Source organism: Boleophthalmus pectinirostris, unplaced genomic scaffold, assembly GCF_026225935.1.
Source record: "Boleophthalmus pectinirostris isolate CB_2022bp ecotype Guang Dong unplaced genomic scaffold, ASM2622593v1 HiC_scaffold_16, whole genome shotgun sequence".
In the NCBI taxonomy this organism is placed as follows: Eukaryota; Metazoa; Chordata; class Actinopteri; order Gobiiformes; family Gobiidae; genus Boleophthalmus; species Boleophthalmus pectinirostris.
The window spans coordinates 38,779,346-38,801,786 of NW_026571095.1; the positions used below are offsets into that span (position 1 = coordinate 38,779,346).

Sequence of the window (22,441 nt, forward strand, 5' to 3'; positions counted from 1 at the left end):
CGGTGTCTGCGCAGTAACTACGGAAGGAAAGGTGGTCCGCGCGTTCTCAGGTTAATGACGATGATGAAGGTGTGTGTTTGTGTTTGTGCGTGTTTATGTGTGTGTCCTCTCATGTGGCAGGTCACTATAGGACAGTAGTGCAGACATCATGAGCATATGCAGGTTGTTTTTACCAGTGACATTTAAGTTGTAGGCGATTTTATATTTGTTATTTTCTTTATATTTCACGTCGGGAGAATAATTTCCAAGACACTAATGCGTTTTTACCTGTGCACTGCTGGCTCTGTTCTACTGGCTCTTCGACCTCCTCCATTGTGCGACTGACGCCGCCAGCGTTAACATAATGTTTATATCGCTCTTACTGCGCGCGTTTTGTGTGGGTTTCTGGCAATGAGTGGAATTACGTAAATAAAAAAATGTATAAATGTGTTTTTTTTGTGTGTGTGTTGTCCCAACAACACATAAAAACTGATTTTATGATAAAGCAACTTGCATACAGAAACAGTAAAGTTAGAGATTAAAAATGAGATTAATGCGATTAAAAAACATAACGCGCTAAATATGACTGTAATTAATTAATCGCAATTAACGCGATAATTTGACACCCCTAAAATAAACTACCGCTATTAGCCTTTAACCGTAAATGCTGCGCGACGTGGTGATTAAATATATGCGCAAATGTCATAATTCACACGTCTATTCACAGCTCATTTACATATCAATGCAGGTCCAGTAACAAATATACGGCCAATATATTCACTTTAGAATAGACCAATAGAAAACAGCCTGTTTATGTGTGAGAGCCACAGCAGCTAATCAATAACGACCAAAACTAGCTTCAAAGTCAACATATTTCCAACACTCACTGCTCACACAGACTCCTCCTCACATCACATGTCTGCACTAATAAATGTCCTTTTAATCCAGACTCAAACTGATTGTCCGTAAAAAGAATATAATCTCAGTGTTTGGATCTGTGTCTGTGGGTGTAAACAAAAACACGTGAGTGACTCGTGGAGCTGATTGGGTCTCCAAACCACAAGAATCGTTCAGTTAGTGGTACAAACACCAAATTTCTCATATATTTAGTTATCATCATGCTCTTTTAGAAAAACCCATAAACCACCTGAAATATTCAACATGGTGGCCATTTTTCAAGATGGCCGACCAAACAACTGATTTCACATAAAAGACAAAAGTCATCATGTTCTTAATAAAAATTAATGCAATAAATCAAAAATTTGCAAATATACAGTATACATATACAGTAATGCAATGTCAGGTATTCAGCAAATTTGACACCAAAATATATTTAATTTTGCACAAAATTCATTACAAATTTCTCACAAAACCAAAAGTATCCCAATAAACATTTGGGAAGCAGAAATAAAAACATGAGCAAAATTAAAATAAAATGCAACATATTGACATAGGTTAATTTCAGAAATGGAGCCATTAAAATAGAACCATTTATAGTGCTGTATGTGCTTAAGAACTATTGAAAAAAGTTTGCCATCATTAAGATTTTTGGCACATTCATTCAGCCTCATTTAACTGTATTGTTGATGCTTGTCTTAGTTCAGAAGCTGGTTCTGTGTTATCACATAAAAAAACATTGCTGGGGCTTCTGCACAGTTCTTCTAATTTTTGAATGTCCTTCGTCTGAGTATCACAAGCTGCTCTTTTGTTTGCCCGTTCAAGTTTACTGTTACTGAACAGTAATCTGCAGCTTTGGTGATTTAATTTTTTATTAGTGTTTCTTCAATGCCACGACCATCATTCAGTCTGGTACATCCTGTCAATTCAGGTACGGCTATCTAACTTTAATACTACAACTAATATAAGTATAACTAATACTAAAACTACTAGCTGGTGTATTTATAGGGCTAATTAGATAGCATTTGGGACGCCACATCATGCTACATTAACTATATTAAATATTAGAATGTTAGTAACACTACTTAGCCGACACTGAACCCGTGCTGAGTTTCACAGCGGCGGAGTCACCAGTATGCCCTGGTTGTGCTACGACCCACCCATTTCTAGAATAAACACATATATATTCTAACAAAAACATATTTTAGCACATTGGTACTACATATATTTAATATTTCTTCAGGCAGGTTTCAATAAGATTTGTCCACGAAATTTCTTTCTACTGTGTGTTATTATTTAATGACATTTATTTGTAGATATTTTAAATACAATGAAAGGTGATAAATAACCATCAAAAATGATTTGATGAATAATTTCATTCAAAATTGAAATAATTAAATAACAAACCTATGCTTCGACATTTATACATATATAGTTATATATAGTTATTATACATATATACTATGGCCATCTTGAAAAATGGACGCCATCTTGGATATTTTTGGTTGCTAACGGACTTTTCATAAAGACCATGTTATTTTCTATCTCCACTCCAAATTTGATGCTTGTACCACAAACTGAACGATTATTTCAACTACCAGCTCCACTAGACGTGACTCTGGGGGTGTGTTCAGGGACAGTACGGACACACACAGACAAATGACTCCTTTGATAAATACTGATACGGAGCCACATATTTGGACATTTATCTGTCTGTAAATTGGATTAAATGAACATAATGTAGAGAGTCTTAAGATTTTTAATGATGTATCACATGCCCACGTGAAATATCAGCCCCTATCAGCAAGCGTATCTGCCGATAGCCGATATGTCTCCATGTACCCATATCGGCCGACCGATATATCAGTCGGGCTCTACTTCTCAGTCCCATTTGTGTCTCAGTCAAAGGTGCTGCATAACAGAAGGACTAGTTGGATAGGGTCAGCAGATTCTGTATCATGCCAGTTTGAGGAGACGAAGAGCAAAAGTGTCCCTCCTCTGTCGTGCAACCTGGTCATCACGGCAGTGTCCAGGGGGAACCAGGTGAACACAACAGGAAAGGCCCTCATTCTTACTCCACTCTGGTGTTTCACTTGGTGATGAAACAGTGAATTCCCTCAAAGTGTTTCCTCTCGAAGGTCTTCTGCCACCTCTGCTGCCCTATATGGTGTGAAAAGCCTGTAGCATCTCAAATGTCCATAGATAGCTCCTTAGCTACTTCCTCCATGCAAACTTTATACAGTGAGGAAAATAAGTATTTGAACACCCTGCTATTTTGCAAGTTCTCCCACTTAGAAATCATGGAGGGGTCTACATTTTCATTGTAGGTGCATGTCCACTGTGAGAGACATAATCTAAAAAGAAAAATCCAGAAATCACAATGTATGATTTTTTAAACAATTTATTTGTGTGATACAGCTGCAAATAAGTATTTGAACACCTGTCTATCAGCTAGAATTCTGACCCTCAAAGACCTGTTAGTCCGCCGTAAAAAGTCCATCTTCACTCCATTTATTATCCTAAATCAGATGCAACTGTTTGAGGTTGTTAGCTGCATAAAGACACCTGTCCACCCCATACAATCAGTAAGACTCCAACTACTAACATGGCCAAGACCAAAGAGCTGTCCAAAGACACCAGAGACAAAATTGTACACCTCCACAAGGCTGGAAAGGGCTACGGGGAAATTGCCAAGAAGCTTGGTGAAAAAAGGTCCACTGTTGGAGCAATCATTAGAAAATGGAAGACATGACTGTCAATCTCCCTCGGACTGGGACTCCACGCAAGATCTCACCTCGTGGGGTCTCAATGATCCTAAGAAAGGTGAGGAATCAGCCCAGAACTACACGGGAGGAGCTGGTCGATGACCTGAAAAGAGCTGGGACCACCCTTTCCAAGGTTACTGTTAGTAATACACTAAGATGTCATGGTTTGAAATCATGCATGGCACGGAAGGTTCCCCTGCTTAAACCAGCACATGTCTGTCTTAAGTTTGCCAATGACCATTTGGATGATCCAGAGGAGTCATGGGAGAAGGTCATGTGGTCAGATGAGACCAAAATAGAACTTTTTAGTCATAATTCCACTAACCGTGTTTGGAGGAAGAAGAATGATGAGTACCATCCCAAGAACACCATCCCTACTGTGAAGCGTGGGGGTGGTAGCATCATGATTTGGGGATGTTTTTCTGCACATGGGACAGGGCGACTGTACTGTATTAAGGAGAGGATGACCGGGGCCATGTATTGCGAGATTTTGGGGAACAACCTCCTTCCCTCAGTTAGAACATTGAAGATGGGTCGAGGCTGGGTCTTCCAACATGACAATGACCCAAAGCACACAGCCAGGAGAACCAAGGAGTGGCTCTGTAAGAAGCACATCAAGGTTCTGGCATGGCCTAGACAGTGTCCAGACCTAAACCCAATAGAAAATCTTTGGAGGGAGCTCAAACTCCGTGTTTCTCAGCAACAGCCCAGAAACCTGACTGATCTAGAGAAGATCTATGTGGAGGAGTGGGCCAAAATCCCTCCTGCAGTGTGTGCAAACCTGGTGAAAATCTACACGAAACGTTTGACCTCTGTAATTGCAAACAAAGGCTACTGTACCAAATATTAATATTGATTTTCTCAGGTGTTCAATACTTATTTGCAGCTGTATCATACAAATAAATAGTTAAAAATTCATACATTGTGATTTCTGGATTGTTTTTTTTTTTTTTTCAGATTATGTCTCTCACGGTTGACATACACCTACGATGAAAATTTCAGACCCCTCCATGATTTCTACGCGGGAGAACTTGCAAAATAGCAGGGTGTTCAAATAATTATTTTTTCTCACTGTACAGAAAAGCCTGTGCAGCCCAAGAGTTGAACCTTGAACTTTCTAGCTGTGAGGCCACCTTTAAAGGAGAGCAGGGACTGTCTTAACTACACACAATGGTTATTGTATTTGGTAAAGGTTTTTTTTTTTTTTTTTACATTTTATCTGATTCTTTTTCACAGGTTGAAGAGATGGCTGTTGATGACTGTAAACCAGAGAGTGATCTCGACAGGTTGCCAGGACATCACCCACTTATTAAGGAAGGCATAAGCGATGGAGGTCTGAATAAGATCTTTTTACGTCATACAACTTCATCATAATCTTTATGATACAGATAAAACTGACTTTAATGGTGCTGACAGCCGATATAACAGCTGATATATTTAGTGATGTAAAAAAATGTACAGTTGATACAAAACTTAGGTCTGGCTCTGTTGAAGTTTGAATTGGGTGTATTTAGGCAACATTTGCCGTTATTTTACATCAGTCATATCTGAAGAAAATAGGTAGACCTAATGGCATTTTAACATGACATTCTAGCCAGTAAACAAAGTAAGTAAACTACCCTTCATCTTTATGTTCCCTCATTCCCACATTTCCACAAGTTTTTTTTTTCCTCCAAAATTAGGGCCTATGTTCCCACATTTCCTTTATCATCAATTTGCAACAGATTTTATCCCAATTTCTCCCAATTTGGTAATCACACCCAACCTATTATCCAGCAGCAGTTGTAATGTAGAGGTCATGGGACAAAGGACCCTAGATTGAAATGACTCTGAATCATCCCGTTAAGTTATAAAATAAAAATAAAAATGGCTTGACTTAGAGTTTCATTCCAATCTTAGAACTAAGAAAAATCTTGGAAATGAGGGAACATAGGGAACATGTGCGCACAAAAAATGTGCGTACCATGGTAGTGAATTATAGGCATAAAGAACCATTCACACTTCTATTCACAGCTCTACATATTGATGCAGGGCTAGTAACATGTATACAGCCTCTATAGTCACTTTACAGCAGTGGTGAGCCGTCAGGGCCTGCAAGGCCTTCTCTGCTGCCCTAAAAAAATAGCTGAATCACAGACTGATATTAATTTTATTATTAAATAATTACATATGGTCTGTCCTCTTCCTTTCAGAGCTTTTCTGATGGTTTTGCTGCTTCTACACGTATTTTCATATTAAAGCATTTGACCAATCACATTTCAGCCGTCACTTGTAGCTAGGCAGAGTCAAAGTCAAAGAGTGTGCCTGAGGCCTTCACAATACTTTCTGCAGGCCCTTGAACACAAAATAAATGTGGATGAAACTGTTGCTTCAACCAATCAGATTTTGAGTTGGTGTTGCCAGGGCCTTGTAGCAGGCGTATGGCAACATCACCAGATTCAGACCCGTTGATTGGACAGTCAGAGAGAGTACCAGCCAAAGCTAGCAAACTGCACCTATAGCAGAACCAGGACTAAACCAGGTCTAAACCAGATCTAAATCAGGACTAAACCAGGACTAATCTTGGACTTGAGAGAGCGAGAGAGAGAAGACCCCGAGCCTGCGGAGCAGGGTGTCTGCAAAGCGCGATTGGGCGACAGCTGCACTGAGCCCCGTGCGGCCCCGTGTGGCACGGTCCTTTCGTCTGCGGTCACCCGACAGACTACATGGGCGCACCCTCGGGCCTGTCCCCACAAACAGTCGTGGTTTAGTTCTGGTTTAAGCCTGGTTTAGCTCCCCAGTGCACCTCACTTCTTCTCTTTGCACCGCGCATCCCCGTCTCCTCACTTCTCCATGCACGGAATCTCCTCAACTCTTTATACTGTGTTTCTGTATAATATGGCTTTTATAACCATAAAATAGTTATTGAGGAGTGGATTGTTTCAGATGGAGCACTACTGAAGGCCTTGGTGTGAAATGCACGGTCCACCACTGTTTTACAGTAGGCCTACGTATGTAAGAGAAAACAGGTTGTTTATGTGTGGCAGCTACAGCAGCTAATATCTAACCAATGAGAAAGAAACAAATGTAGCTTTAAAACCAACACATTTTCAACAATCACCACTCATACAAGCACCTCTCAGATCACAAGTCTTCACAAATAAATATCCCCTTAATCCTGACTCAAAATGATCATTGGTAAAAAGAATGTAATCCAACATTTTGACAGCAGCTGCGTGTGTCCTCTGTTTATGGCAACAGTCCCCTCTGCTCCGCATTTGCACATTACTTTTGTTGCTGGCCTAAACTGCGTGAGGTTAACATGTTTTTATAGTCTGTGTCTTAGATCAGGCACAAGAGTAGTTAAAGCCAGTGTCTTAGTGCTGTCTCAGAGCAGCTGTTGACAGCTCACTGCCTGTGCATACGGGGTCAGTTCAGCTTCATGCACATTGACAAATTACTCCTGATAAATATTGATTTGGCTCCATATATTAGGTCTGTCTGTAAATTGGATTAAGTAAGCTCAATATTGACAGTCTGAGCTTTACAACAATGTATAATTTGCTCCTGTGGACTATCAGCCCATATCGACTAGATTTATTTTTTAGTTATTTCTCAAATAAATGGAAAATTAGTCTTAGTCTGCGTAATTGTGCATCCCTTGCTATTTTTATTTGAAAGGTTTATTTCACTCAAAATGTATAAATACAATTGTAATATACACCATGGAAATGCATGGACTTGATGTGGCTCTGTGCTCTGGACCTGACAGGAGCTGTTTCCATGGGAAAGTAGTGGGGTGATTGCACTTTTTTGGGGGGTTTGACTGCAACTACTATATTTTTAGTTTACTTGACTGAGTTGACTTGATATTTTACACTTTTGTAGCTAAGCCCCTAAAGTAAGCATTTATTATGTCCAAAAAGTTGTTTGTACATGTATACATTTATATATAAATGTTTATACATTTATACATATTATACATACATTTTATTACTATGCCCGTGTTGTCCTGCAGAGGTCCCAGAGGAAATTATCCCAGTGAATGAGGGTGGTCTGGAGGGTGAAAGTTGGGCTAAACCTTTGGCCCACCTGTGGCAGAGCCGATCACCCAACCCAAAGAAAGAGAGGGAGTACAATCTGCGCATGGGAATGAAACCTCCATACTGCTGCATCTGCACTCTTTTCCACACTTACCAGCAGGTACAGAGCTCATTTGGTCACTTAATCACAATCATATTACAAGCTAGAGAGCTACCAATATGGTTTTGGACTTTTTTTTTTTTTCTTTCAGAAGGTGAAACACTATGTCCATAGCATTATATATCGTAACACATAATTTTATAGTGTGATTTTTGTCATGAAGTGCAGCTTTTTACAATGTAATTTTTAAAAATATATTTGCTGGCATAATAAATAGTGGTGCATGATCTTTTTAAGTGTTTAATGTGGCAGAAGATGCAGTGTAAAATGACTAGTAAAAAAATAGCACTGTGTAATTGTGATTTGTGCTTGTAAAACGACTTGATAAAAGCAAAAAGTTCTGCAGACTTCTGTGTTAGAAAACTGAGGTGCCATATGAGAGCTGATGTTGCAGTAAATGACTACGCAATGCTGCCTAATCCTTTGTGTATCACTGATTAAGAAAATAAAATTGGAGAATGAATAAGGAGAGAGCAGTGCATATATAATATAATGGTGGTGGTGAAAACTGGAGTTGTTTAGCAATACAGCATCTTGAAAATAAGATTATAGATTGCTCAAACATGCAAGAGTCACTCCAAATACAACTTAAAGATTGTAAATTAGAAGGGTACACAAGTATAACATGGTTAAAAGCTCTTAAAAGTAGATTTTGCATAATGGTTCTACTTTTAAAAAAAAACATTGGCTGCTTGTTGCAGATGGAGGTTACCAGTAGTGCAAACAATCCCATCATTCTTCCCGGGAATAAGATGAGGACCAAGCCCCTGATCCCAGAGTCCTGCTTTAGCATCAACACAGAGGAAGATTCAGAGGATGAGCGGAGGCTGAGCACAGCTTATGTGGAGGACGATGGGACCAGCTTGCTGATCAGCTGTTCTGAGTGCTGCGTGCGCATCCACGCCAGTCAGTCACAGTCTCTCTGCTCATTTGTTTAAATTCTCTTTTGTTTGGAGTTGATACTGTAAAATTATGTCTAAATTATGTCTAACACTACATTTTCTGCATACAGGCTGTTACGGGGTTGATCCTGCAAGTGTGGATAGTGACTGGAAGTGTGCACGCTGTAAAGCTAATGCCTTGACAGAGGTTAGTAAAAATGTGTGAAAAAGTCTGTGAAAGAATGCATGTGTTTTATATTATTATTAATATGTTATTAATATATTATTATGTTTTAACACATACTAGTTCATGCCTTTTAGCACAGCAGTGGCACATTTGTGTCAGAAACGACAGGATAATGCTAAATAATTAGCACAATAATGCTACAGAAACAAGAATCAAATACAACAGGCTAACAGTCCAGAAACATGCACAAGAGGTTAACACTCCAAAAACCACATGATAATGCTCCGGAAACAAGAGGCATTGCTCTTGTTCTATAGGAACACCTAAGTCTCTTTCCCAGGCAGCCCTAAGGCCGTGGAGATTAGGAGCACTCGCATTCCTAATTATTTTGTAAAAGGCTGCTGGAGTGCCTTTTTTAAAACATGGCATTTTGAATCATTTTGGAAAACACGTTATATTATTTGCAGTGGATTTCAAAGCAAAATAGACTGTGTCTGTGCTGCAGGTATTTATAAAAGTCTTGATTTGGCAGCTTGTAATGCTCTTTCAAATGCTCAAAATCTATCATGCAACCGTTCTGGTAGATATGTCCAAGATGGAGAATTTCAACATTCTGCCCACTTACTGTTGTCTGCATACACTGGTGTGTGTGTGTGAATGGGTGAGTGGTTTGTAAAGCACTTTGAGTTCCTTGAAGATGGAAAAGTGCTATATAAAAATGTGACCATTTACCATTTACTAAAGCTGTCAACTGATAATGTGATAATCTACAATGTAAAGAATCAAAAAATGGAAGGCTGTCCAAACCTTTGACTGGTAATGCATATTATATTTATTTATTATTATATATATATTTTATTTTATTTTATATTTAAAATTTTTCAGATGTTGCTTTGTATTCAAATTATGTCATGTTGAGTAATATGTGCTTTATTTAATGTCACTAACTAATTCCCTGTTAGAGTTGCTGCCTTTGCTCATTGAGGGGAGGAGCCTTGCAGAAAGCCAACAACAACAAGTAAGGCTTTTATGAACTCCACTAAAATCTGAGAGAATCTGAAAGAAAACCTGAGCCACCTGTGTATGTGCTGCAGGTGGGTACATGTCTTGTGTGCTGTCGCTGTCCTAGAAGCTCGCTTTGTCAACATCACAGAACGAAGTCCTGTGGATCTGAGTGGAATCCCCCTGCAGAGGTTTAAACTGGTGAGCTCAAAATGTATTTTTTTTTTTTTTTTTCAAATTAACTCTGTGCCATAAAGAATGATATTTTATTTTATATTATATCTGTATTTACTCAAGTTAGACTTTAATCTTAGGTTTGCTTTTGTACTATTAAAAAAGTCCCACTAAAATAACATGACAGGGTCATTCCATGCCAAACGTCCAAATGCCCACACTCGACCATCTCAGATTTGACTGAAAAAATTCTAGGAGGTTCACACACTTTCCAATAAGAAAAGTCCCAAATTTTAGCTCCCAACTTCTTATAGTTTTGTCATTAAAATATTTTGTCATCTCCCCCCCTGACCTGTTTTGAGCAGAGTTGTCCAAGGAGACACTTTCAGATTGCTGTATCTAAAACACTATTTAAGATTGGTCCTTCAAGGGTTAAAATTTGGCAAATGTATTTGTACAATCTGGACTTTTACACATGTGCTTTTGATTTATCACACATTTCTAGGGGCTTGAATTTGCTAAAAAATTCTACTTTTCAAATATGAGGGCATCTTTGAAGGATTGTGGAAAGTGCAATTTCAAAGACAGAGGTTTGATATTAAACATTCACCTTCCCACACATGCTGTGTACTTTGTATTTTTAAACTGACCTACTGTGACGAAAGCTCTACAAGATATTAAGTGTTAAAAATGGAAAAAAATAATTTGGTGCCATCTTTACCATGTTATACCAAAAAAAAATGACAGCACCCACCAACATAAAATGGACTGTTATAGAAAGACTAGATGTCTGTTTTTAACATATCCAAAATTTGTGATGGTGTTCTGCCTTATTTTTGCAAAATGAGTCTGAAAATGTGGTGTCTGCAAACATACAGAGCATTCATGGACTATGAAGACACTTTCAGAAGCTAAGAAAACTCTGAATATTTTGTGCACAGCTTAAACTCAACAAAATGCTTGATTTGATTACTCAACTACTGTAAATTATCTCACTCAAACTGTTGTAACACTCCTGAATTGTATATAGGTGTCCTGTTGGAGTGATAGAAACATCAACATCTATTTTAGAAATGATGTGTTATAAAGGTATCCAGCACTCGTCTACAGAAGCCCTGAGCTGCAAGTGTTAAAAAAAAAAAAAAATATATATATATATATATATATATATATATATATATATATATATATATATATTTTTTTAGGCCCGAGCGCAAGAGGCTGGTGAAAGGCCTATTAGTATCGCAAAGCGATGCTCCTAGTGGCCCGAAAGTGAAATGGTGTGACATGACTTGCCCGTAGTGACCAGGGACCTTCGCCATGATGTAGCAATGCACAAGAGGTTTCCGAAAATGTATAGTTTGTCGGCCAAAAAAAAGAGGAACATTGTTCTCTTATCAGAATATTATTCTTTCTTTCTTATTATTATTTTTCTTTTAACAAACTCACCCATTTTTCACCCACTGAACCATGACGAAAAGTCCTGAAATTTTGCCATCTGGTAAAACTCGCGCTTCTATTCTCTAACTTTTGGCTATTTCCATTTTTCAAACATAAATAAAATGGCTCATCAGAGCCCCCAAACAACTCAAAAATGCATTAGGGAATAGGAATGAGGAAAATTTGCACGTACAATCATCAAATTTGACACAGAAGTCGATCATGTCAAGACAATGAAAAGATATTTTTACACCAACACCGTGCGCTCCACCAGGGGGCAGCAATATTGGATTAAAGTTTGCGAAGCTTTTACGAACTCCTCCGAGGACGAACGAGCCCCAACCCAAACGAGCTCAGATTTGGTCCACATTATCTCAAGAGGTGGAACATCAAAAGTTATCCAAATTTTTCACACACGTCTTACAGTCTCTGAGCAGTGAAGCAACAAAAAATGCACACAATTTTGGAGATTTACAAATTGCTCCCATTTGCTTAAACAAACTCCGATTTCAATGTTGAAACAGTTGTTAAACTCTCTGCCCTGAAGCTACTTAATGTGAAAAATGTTAATTTGGCACATCAGCACCCCCTATAGATTGAAACAAAATGTAACATGGGAAAAAACATTTGTTCACAAAAAGTTGTTGAAAAATTTCTGAAATTTTGCACAAAATTCCATTTTGGCATCCTGATCCAAAAGTCAGTGACACCCATGTCATATTTTTATGGCGTTGCCATAGCGATGACATAAGCTCTCCATGTTATTCCACTGGTAAAATTGACACATTTTGGCACATACTTTGGCCGATTTCACTCAAATTTTTAATCGTGGGTTCACACCCTGACCCTGAACAGATTGATGTAGGAAAAGTGGGTGCAATAGCGCCCCCTAGAAAATTTGTATGGAAAAATGTATTTGTCATAGACATACAAAATTTGGTACAAACATTTGTGACATGGTCTCGATTAAAAAACTCAATGACGCAATGACGCCCACACCCCATGTACATTGTGTTGCCATGGCAACAAGCAAAAATTCTGTCCTTGCCAATGGGACATCCTTACACAAACTTTTACATAGTTAAACCAAATTTGGTAGCCAGATGCATCATGGCAATCGGAACAAAATTGTATTTTGTGATCATGCCTCTTTACAAACCGGAAGCCCGCCATCTTGGATTTTTATAGATTTTTTATTATTATTAAATTATTATTATTATTATTATTATTTATTAAATGTTGAAAAATTAATGGGTTAGGTTAAGAGGTAGGGTTAGGGTTGGGTCTATGGTTAGTATTATGACTAGGGTTAGGTTTAAGCTTAGGGTTATTAGTGCGAGTGCAGGTCGTGGTGTTCTGAAAAGTGTGCCGTTTGGGGGCGCAGGCGCGCGAGGGCCGGTCATCGCCGCTTGTAGCTATATTTTTCTGAATTTATTATTTTCTTTGGGAGATATTATTGTGGAGATAATAAGTAATTTTTTTTTAGATATCTTGTTATTTCGCAATATCTATATAAAAAAATGAAGAAAAAATTATTATTATTTTTTTTTTTTTACACTTGTGGCTCAGGGTTTCCGTACTAGTCTTTTCTTCTGGGCCAGAAGAAACTTTTTGCTGGGTTGTGTGGATGTATGAATTGTGTCTGAACATCTTGCTGGGTTTCAGATGTCTATGTGATGTTTCCCACCCATCAGTGATGGTTGTACACACATGTTACATATTGGCCAGGTATCATGTCACTGATTTGGAAGCCCTGTGAAGATCGTAACAGACACGTTTCTATTTCTATATCTAAAGACTACATATAAGGTATACTTCAAATATAGTTTATTAAGAATGAAATGAAACATTTTGTTGAGTTTAAGCTGTGTGTCAAATATTCAGAGCTTCTGAAAATGCCTTCATAGTGCATGAATGCTCTGCGTGTATGTGGACACCACATTTTCAAAAATTCATTTTGCAAAAATAAGGCAGAACACCATCACAAGTTTTGGATATGTTAAAAATAGACATCTAGGTTTTCTATAACAGACCATTTTATGTTGGTGGGTGCTGCCCTTTTTTTGGGATAACATGGTACAGATGGCACCAAATAAATTGTTTCCATTTTTAACACCATGTCTTCTAGAGGGTCCTCGTATTTGAAGAGTAGACAGTTATTGTTGGTGTAGTGACATTTTCCATTATTTATCAAATCAATCTTTCTGTCCTGGTACGGCTCTAGTGCTGAATGCAGGTCGGCAGGCACTGTTTGTCAGTAGGAGGAGCTGCTCCCTATGCGGCCGCCTCTCGTACTTTAATTATATTGTGTAATATTAGAGCTTTATGCACGCAGCTCTGTTGGCACAGAGAGGGGCCAACAGAGGGGGCTGCATATGCCTGACCTCCCTGCAGGTGAGAGCGCAGTGCCAGGTTAACAAGTGCGTAAATGCATCTTTAAGTGCTCTCACGAGGAGAAGGGTCTCTGCAGCCACCTCTTTTTAAACTTTTTTTTAGAGTTTATAAGGGACCCACGCATCTCTGGGTCCCTGTGTAAGCTGCTCTGTCCTCCATGACCAGGTAAAATTCCAGTCCTTTAGCCCTTATTCATGAAAATATCCAAATTCCTAAATCATTGATCCTTTTAGTGCTGCTGTCTGACTGCGCTTCACTCTTGCAACATGCTGAGCTTCACTGCGCATTCTCATGTGCCCTAGTCTTTGGCGACAGGTAATGAAAGTCTGCTGCTCCTGCCCATTCACAAAAATGTACAAATTGTCACACAATCCAGTTTTTCGTAGTTTCTCTGCTTGGTCATATCATTGCGCCCTGAGCCAAGTGCACGTCGCCGAGTGCCTCCATCTGCAGTGACAGGTAACACCCCGTAATCTCTTCATTCATAAAAGTTCCAAATTCTTATGCATCTGTCCCTTTTAGCCACACTGCTCAGCTGCACTTGCAGTACCCCAGGACCTTTACGCACAGTGATGCGCCTTCAACAACTGGATAAGATAAAAGCATTCTAAATATAACTCTGGTGCAGACTTAGCTCAAGGCACAAGGCGCAATGATACGGCCAAGCAGAGAAACTATGAAAAACTGGATTGTGTGACAATTTGGACATTTTTGTGAATGGACAAGAGCAGTAGACATTCATTACCTGTCACCAAAGACTAGGGCGCACGAGAATGCGCTGTGAAGCTCAGCGTGTTGCGAGAATGAAGCGGTGCCGGGTCTGCAGTCAAATAGAGGCACTAAAAGGATCAATGATTTAGGAATTTGGATATTTTCATGAATAAGGGCTAAAGGATTGGAATTATACCTGGCCATGGAGGACAGAGTGGCTTACTGTCTGTTGGAGTGATGGTATGTCAGAATAAGGGTTGCTGCCTCGCATGAAGTAAGTCATATTAAGACACTCGAATAAATTAATATATAAGGCACGCTGGATTATAAGGCGCGCAGTTGTTTTTGGATGAAATTAAAGGCTTTTAAGATCACCCTAAAGTGCGGAAAATACGGTACTTATCATGCTCTGTTTGCAAATGTGTCATCCAGGTAACCTCTGAACATTTCTTTATAGACATACACGCAGTCTTCTACCAGCGTGATGTCTCTGCAAAGTAACAGTCATCTATTATTATAATTAGTTGGTCGAAAAATGTTGATCGACTAAGACACCATCGACCAGAAACTAAAGATCTATAGCCCCAGTTAGATGCTTATATTCATTATTCAAATGAATTCAGAAAACAACCATTGGGTCAGGCCGTATGAAATCAGATGTTTTCAAGTAATCTCCCCTATGAGCAATCTCAGATTTTGCTGAAAAAAATCTAAAAATTTCTAAAATCACCAAAATGAAAGAATGTCAAATTTAGATCAATCCCTTGAGTCGTTCCTGAGTTATGGCCCGTTGAAATTTTGGGGCCGTGCTCACTTTTTTGGTAGCCTTAATTTATAAGCATGTTTGAGAAAATATAGAGAAAATAGAGCTAGGAAGCAGAAAATTTGTATTATTGTAGATTCTTGGTCATAGATTCTGAATCTTGTCAAATATTGTGTGTCTTTATTAAGGGGCTGTGGGCCCCCAAAATCTCACATTTGGTAAAATTTTTTTGTTAATTTTTGAGGAGATCAAGATCAAGATCTATTTACTCCAAGCAGATATTTACAAACTAACTGCTGAACCTGAATATTTGAGAGAATGACCATTTCTGACACCAATCTCACACTTTTCTGAGCTTTCATGTGGATGGTGTAGAGTTCCAAATATGGTCACAGACCACATGTGATCTTTTTGGCCCCTTCTTTGGACCCTTGGTTCCCCATGTGGTCACAGTTAGATGGTGATAAAATTTTTACCAGAGAAACTTTGGCATATTCTGATTAGTTTAGTGATAAGTAATAAAAACATCTACTATTAACTTCCTTCATTTCAAGATGAATTTTTGATAATGAGCTCTCACCGGTCATTTTTGGTGGAGCTTAGGTACTTTTCCACCTGCTAGAAAGGTTCAGTTATCTGTAATAGCCTTAAACACTATTTGCTTGTTATAAGGAAAGACAGTTGGAGATTATTTATGGTACATTGCTTGGAAAAGTGTAATTAATCTTTTGAGAAAATTTAACTACTTACTCTGTACATAATTATGAAAAAAGGTTTGTTTGCATTATTGATTCTAATTTTATTTGAAGATAATTTGTTATCTCACAAAGAAACAGCTTTTCATGATGTATAAGTAAAGCAACAAATGTTAAGATAGTATTCATGGAAATAATCAAAGGCAAATTACATTTGGAATACTCATTGCCTCTTAAATCACGTAGTCTCTGATTCTATAACCATGACTTTCAGTACCACCATATGTGTATTATTTTTGCACAAAAATATTACAAGAAAACAGAAACATTAAAAAGGAAAAATTTTAACTGACACAAGTGTTACCAAAATACAATAATCTGGTCTGTTATTTGTTCAACTGCTAGAAATTACATTTTAAAAATTCAGTGTGAGAAACAACCTCAGCGGAAAATACCAACATACTGGAAAAATCTGCCTATTCTGGTCCCTTTGCTGCCTCCATGTAGATCATCTGTGTTGGTATCTTGCACACTAAGTGTTCCTAACAACTAATGAACTGTAGAAGTAATGTTTGGATCCGTCATAATCTGCAGTGTCAAGGCGATCATTTCATCATCTTCTTCTCTGAACTTCTGGTTCCTTAATACAACAGATTCTGTGCTGAAATGGGACCCAACATGGTTCTGTCGATGTTCAGGAGGCCAGATGAGAGTTCTGTCATCTCCATTCATGAATCTCACTTAGACATCACCATGTTCATCTGAACGCTCTGAAATATTCCCAATGAATCACCTGATGTCATAAATACATGCACTGTATTGACCTGGCTGGTACAGAAAGACATCTGGCACAATCTCATTTTGTATTTCAGAAACTGACACTTCAGTTCATAAATCTTGAGATATTCTCCTCATTTCTAATTTACCATTTGACACCGGAATGAAACTGTGGTGTGATCTTGTACCGTTCAGTCTTTGTCTTGCTGTAGAGCTCTTCTAGTTTGGAAGTAAATTCATGGTTTATAATGTCTTTAGAGCTTATAAAGAAAAACTTCACATTCTTTGTTTTGTGAAGCCCACTCAAACATCTGGAGTGTGGTCAATATTTGATTACTTTCAGTTGTCTGAAGACTGGTCCTTGCAGCTGAGCCTTTTACTGTGCCACCAAAACCATCACAAGCAATGTACCACAAATAATCTCCAGTTGTCTTCCCTTATAACAAGCAAATAGTGTTTAAGGCTATTAAAGGTAATTAAACCTTTCTAGCAGAATCTACAATAATACACATTTTCAGCTTCCTAGCTCATAGCTATTTTCTCAAACATGCTTATAAATTAAGGCCTCCGAAAAAGTGAGCATGGCCCCAAAATTTTAATGGGCCGTAACTCAGAAACGACTCAAGGGATTGAGCTAAAATTTGAGATTGTTTCATTTGGTCATTTTAGAAAAAAATTAAATTTTTTCAGCCAAATCTGAGATGGCCCATAGGATTCATAGGACTGATTTCATATGGACTGACCCCATTGCAATGTTATCCATTGTTCAACATGTCTCCTTTCTCTAAGTGAACTTTATGCAAAGTGAGTCTGATGTGATTGTATGATGTGCTATTGTACCAGAAGTGTTACTACTGTAAGAAGCGCATGAAGAAGACTTTGGGCTGCTGCGTGCAGTGCTCTCACGGCCGCTGTCCCACGGCGTACCATCCTACCTGTGCTCAGGCTGCGGGTGTCCTCATGCAGCCTGACCACTGGCCCTTTGTTGTTCATGTCACCTGCTGTCGACACAAGGGTCCCACACAGATTGAGGTATGGCATAAGTTGGGTTCATGTGATATTAGTATTAGGGTTACCTTTGGAATACAGTAACTATCAATGGGGCTAAATTACCACATATAAACATTTGTTTAGTTTTCACACTGTATGTTGTCCATGTGATGGGGGTCAAATTTAAATGCCTCTCCAGATTTCCATAACATGTAAGAAGGCAGATATAATATTCATAGACTGAGCCTACTACATGTTGTGACTGGCAACAACTACAGTAACTAGATCGACCGATGTCGGTTCTCTTTCATAACATTCGTTTCCACGTTTCCCTATTGGCATTTGAACACCTCGTCTCGCTTCACTAACCCTAGCTATCACAACTTCTGTGTCTCTGACTGCTAGTGTAACTGTCCACATGTAAGAGCTAACACCTCTGCAACTGAGTGTTTGCTGTTTGGCCTCCTGCCATCATATAGGATGCTAACTAGTTTTATGTTGTGTGCTCTAATGCTAGTTACACCAAGCTTACTTTGCTTTCTACTCCTGCGGTGAGCGACAGTGGCTACAGCTGCAAAATCTCGCCCACCAGCGAGATGGACATAGATAATGCCCAGCTCTGTACTTGCAGGAACAAGATCTTGAGTAAAATCATGCACCATAGTCTGCCTGGCGTGTTTTCGACTGGAACGTGCCCAAGCTGCAGTGGAGAATCTTGGCTAGTGCTCTCACTGCTGTCGGTTCATGGCTGAAGTCTTCTGCAGACTTGCCTGCCAAGCTAGCTAATCGGAGAGGCACTGTGCTTTGAGCAAACCCGCTGCTGCTCAGACTTACACAGCCCTGCTTACGACTCTGGCCAAGGATGACACAGCCACTGTTGTGGCTACCGCTAGTGTTCAAAGTTTTATTTTATTACTATTATTTTTAACATATGTGGCTTACTTGTTTTTTTTTTTTGTCACTCTGTTTTTATTTATCAGTTTTTCTTAAAAAGAAAATACAAAAGAAAAGGGAACAACAAAACAAAGCCTGGGTAACTTAGACTTAGACTTAATCCACAAGGGAAATTACTTGGACACAGTAGCTCACATATCACATTATATTTCAACAAACAGTAAAACATATAAAAAAATTTAATAAACTTCTAAATAAGTAGCAATAAAAAATAGCAAGAGTTTGATATCAACGAGACATAAGTTTATATAAATGTATGTACAAGTAAGTAAAAAACAAATATAGTAATATAAATACAGTATATCACAGTTATATATAAGAGGCCTTAAAGAAAACACTGCAAAGATGATGTGATGATTGATAGAAACATAGGCTTATTTTAGCTTTACGAATCGCTTTGTTAATCTGCCCAGTGTCCTTTTTACTGATGCTGATGTTGGATTCCTCTGAAACATTTTCCTCTGTGTTCCTAAAGCGTAACAAAGCAGCCATGCATGAGCTTACAGTGGGACAGAGGGTGATCTGCAAGCACAAAAATGGACGCTACTACCAGTGTGACGTGGTGCAGTTGTCCACGGAAACCTTTTATGAAGTCAACTTTGATGATGGCTCCTTCAGCGACAATCTGTTCCCAGAAGATATTGTGGTATGCATAATTATGTTTATATTTACACTGTATTTATAGGACACTACATTATTTGTGTTGTTACTGGCCTTTAAATATGCTCTTTAGGACCTTTGGCATAACCATATATAAAAACATTGTTATTCCAGTTTGGGTGCTCCCCATTCTGGAATCTAGTGTAGGGTAGTAGCAACCGACAGAATTATCATGGGGTAGTAACAAACATGCCCTGACATTTTAATGTGCATGCAGTTGTAATGAACACAGTTTGACACCAGAATTGCTTTGAACGAGTCTGCCAGTGGTTTCAGCTTTGATCTTATAGTGTGAGGACATATAGGTTCATTTGCTGATTTTTATTTTTTATTTAATCCATCTCTTAATTATAATTTTTATTATTACTAGAATTTCTATGCACTTAATATCTTTTCTATAGCAAAGGTTTAATTAAGGCTTATCCATATATTATTTATTTAGCCATTATATTTTGAACATGTCTCAGAAATGGTCAGCAGTAATAACCAGTATGCAGCGCATATAACGGTAGTAATAATAATAAGAAACTACACTATTTGAATAGTCCCAGACAACCACCCGACTCCTGCTGCAGGTTTTGATATGAGCAAGGTGGGAAGCTGCCCCAGATGGCGTTTCCTCATGTGTGTGAAATACTATAATACTATATTTATTTATTTATTTGATAGGGACAGTGCATATTAATGATCATCTGTAATTACAGTGTAAATATGATAGATTATAGCAAAAAAAAGATCATTTCCTTCTGTTGTCCCTGGGCAGGTGACACAGTCAACAATACAGAATGCAAAACTGTTTCACAGAGACAAGACACAGTAGAGTAAAAGGCCAGATTCAAAGTGTTGACAGACTTGGTTATACTTCATCCACAGTGTAAGGTGCAGTTTGAATATAGATGGAGATGGACTTTCTCTTATAGTCGGTGGGAGACTGTTTAAATAATTAGTCCCTTTGACAGACAGCACAGTCTTTCCAATTGTGCTGCGTCTGTGTACTACCTCACAGTCCACTCGAACTATGGCCCTGGTGCCCATCCCATTCACAGTCTTTAGTTTAATAAATTCCATCAATGGAGGAGGAGTGAGTCCATGCAAAGCTTTGAATATAACATTATTATATTTTAAATTTTAAATGAACACAGTTTTCAAAACTAAATAAACTATACTGCTATACCAAAACAAATGTAGTGGTGATCTGAGTAAGATTTTTATTGCCTTTTTGAAAAGAGATTCTATGGGTTTGAGTGTTGTGCCGGCATCAAGTGACCAGGAAGTGATACTGTACTCACACATAGTGTGTAACACAATGCAACATAATGAGCTGTCTCATACTTCAGCAGCCTCAGCATGGGTGCTGGGGGATCACTATAGGAAGTTAATGATCTGTTTCTCCACAAATGAATTATGAAGAAATGTTATTCAATAAAATGTATGAACATCATCATTCTTATTTATAATAATACATAGATTAATACAGGAAAAGATACCAGGAAAAAGTAGGTATCATCCAAGCAATGGTACCTAGAAAAAAAACCTGAATGGTACCCCCCAGCGAGTAGTGTCTGTAACTGTTTTGCTATCTTATCCTGACACTATATTTGTCACTGTGTCAAGCCTCATTGTTGACAGACATACAGATAGAAATCACTTGAAATGAACTGTCTTTGACAGGGGAGAGACTGCGTGCAACTCGGACCACCTCCTCAAGGAGAGGAGGTGCAAGTGCGCTGGACTGATGGCCTGGTGTATGGGGCCAAGTTTGTAGCAGCTCATGTCATCCAAATGTACCTGGTAAAAGCCTATTCCTACTCCTACCTGAATTAACCTATTCCAATATATACAATTCCTGTTTCCCTATTCTAACTTTCTCATCACCTTATTTTAAAAATATGGGCAATTTAGAAAGTTGTGGGCTTACGTGAAGTTTCAATGCCTAACCCTCTTACATTGCAGGTGGAGTTTGAAGATGGCTCACAGCTCACAGCCAAAAGAGATGATGTGTACACTTTGGATGAGGAGCTGCCAAAAAGAGTCAAATCCAGACTGGTGAGTGGTGAACAGTCACATATCAGGCCACCATGATGAAAGTAACAGTACCAGTTACTGTTTAATGCTTATATTGGTCCAAACGAGACATGTCATGAAAATTTACTTTTTGAGATAACCGTGTGTGTGTGTGTGTATGTATATATATATATATGTATATATATATATATATTAATATATATATTAATTTAAAAAAAATGTGTTTCTCACCTTCCACGGTGGTAGGTCTCTCTCACCCTCATTCAGCTCGGGTCCTCTACCAGAGGCCTGGGAGCTTGAGAGTTCTGCGCAGTATCTTTGCTGTTCCCAGTACTGCACTTTTCTGGACTGAGATGTCCATTGTTTTTCCCGGTATCTGTTGTAGCCACTCTTCCAGTTTGGGGGTTACAGCCCCGAGTGCTCCGATCACCACAGGCACCACTGATGCCTTTACTTTCCAGGCTCTCTCCAGCTCTTCCTTGAGCCCCTGGTATTTCTCTAGCTTCTCGTGTTCCTTTTTCCTGATATTACCATCGCTTGGTATTGCGATGTCAACCACCACGGCTCTGCTCTGTTTCTTATCCACCACCACTATGTCTGGTTGGTTCGCCATCACCATTCTGTCAGTCTGTATCTGGAAGTCCCACAGGATCTTGGCTCGGTCATTCTCCACAACCTTTGGAGGTGTTTCCCACCTTGATCCTGCAGATGTTTCTGTACACTATGCCTGCAACTTGGTTATGTCGCTCCATGTATGCTTTCCCTGCCAGCATCTTACACCCTGCAGTTATGTGCTGGACTGTCTCAGGAGCCTCTTTGCACAGTCTACACCGTGGGTCTTGTCTGGTGTGGTAGATCTGGGCCTCTATTGCTCGAGTGCCCAGGGCCTGCTCCTGAGCAGCCAGGATCAGTGCCTCTGTGCTGTCCTTCAGACCAGCCCTCTCAAGCCATTGGTAGGATTTCTT

The 22,441-nt window shown here is 38.8% G+C and overlaps 1 protein-coding gene across 2 annotated transcripts in view; it reads left to right on the forward strand.

Moving 5' to 3' along the window:
- The window catches only part of LOC110175075 (lysine-specific demethylase 4A-like), a 48,831-nt gene that overhangs the window by 8,004 nt on the left and 18,386 nt on the right, over positions 1-22,441 (forward strand). The window contains exons 4-13 of one of the 2 annotated variants that reach the window (XM_055151585.1): positions 4,878-4,974; positions 7,639-7,823; positions 8,525-8,729; positions 8,836-8,912; positions 9,854-9,909; positions 9,986-10,094; positions 17,691-17,879; positions 19,267-19,437; positions 21,123-21,242; positions 21,405-21,497. In XM_055151585.1, the coding sequence (XP_055007560.1) occupies positions 4,878-4,974; positions 7,639-7,823; positions 8,525-8,729; positions 8,836-8,912; positions 9,854-9,909; positions 9,986-10,094; positions 17,691-17,879; positions 19,267-19,437; positions 21,123-21,242; positions 21,405-21,497 (1,302 nt within the window). The remainder of the gene's footprint in view (positions 1-4,877; positions 4,975-7,638; positions 7,824-8,524; positions 8,730-8,835; positions 8,913-9,853; positions 9,910-9,985; positions 10,095-17,690; positions 17,880-19,266; positions 19,438-21,122; positions 21,243-21,404; positions 21,498-22,441) is intronic. The other variant, XM_055151586.1, reaches the window with a different exon arrangement.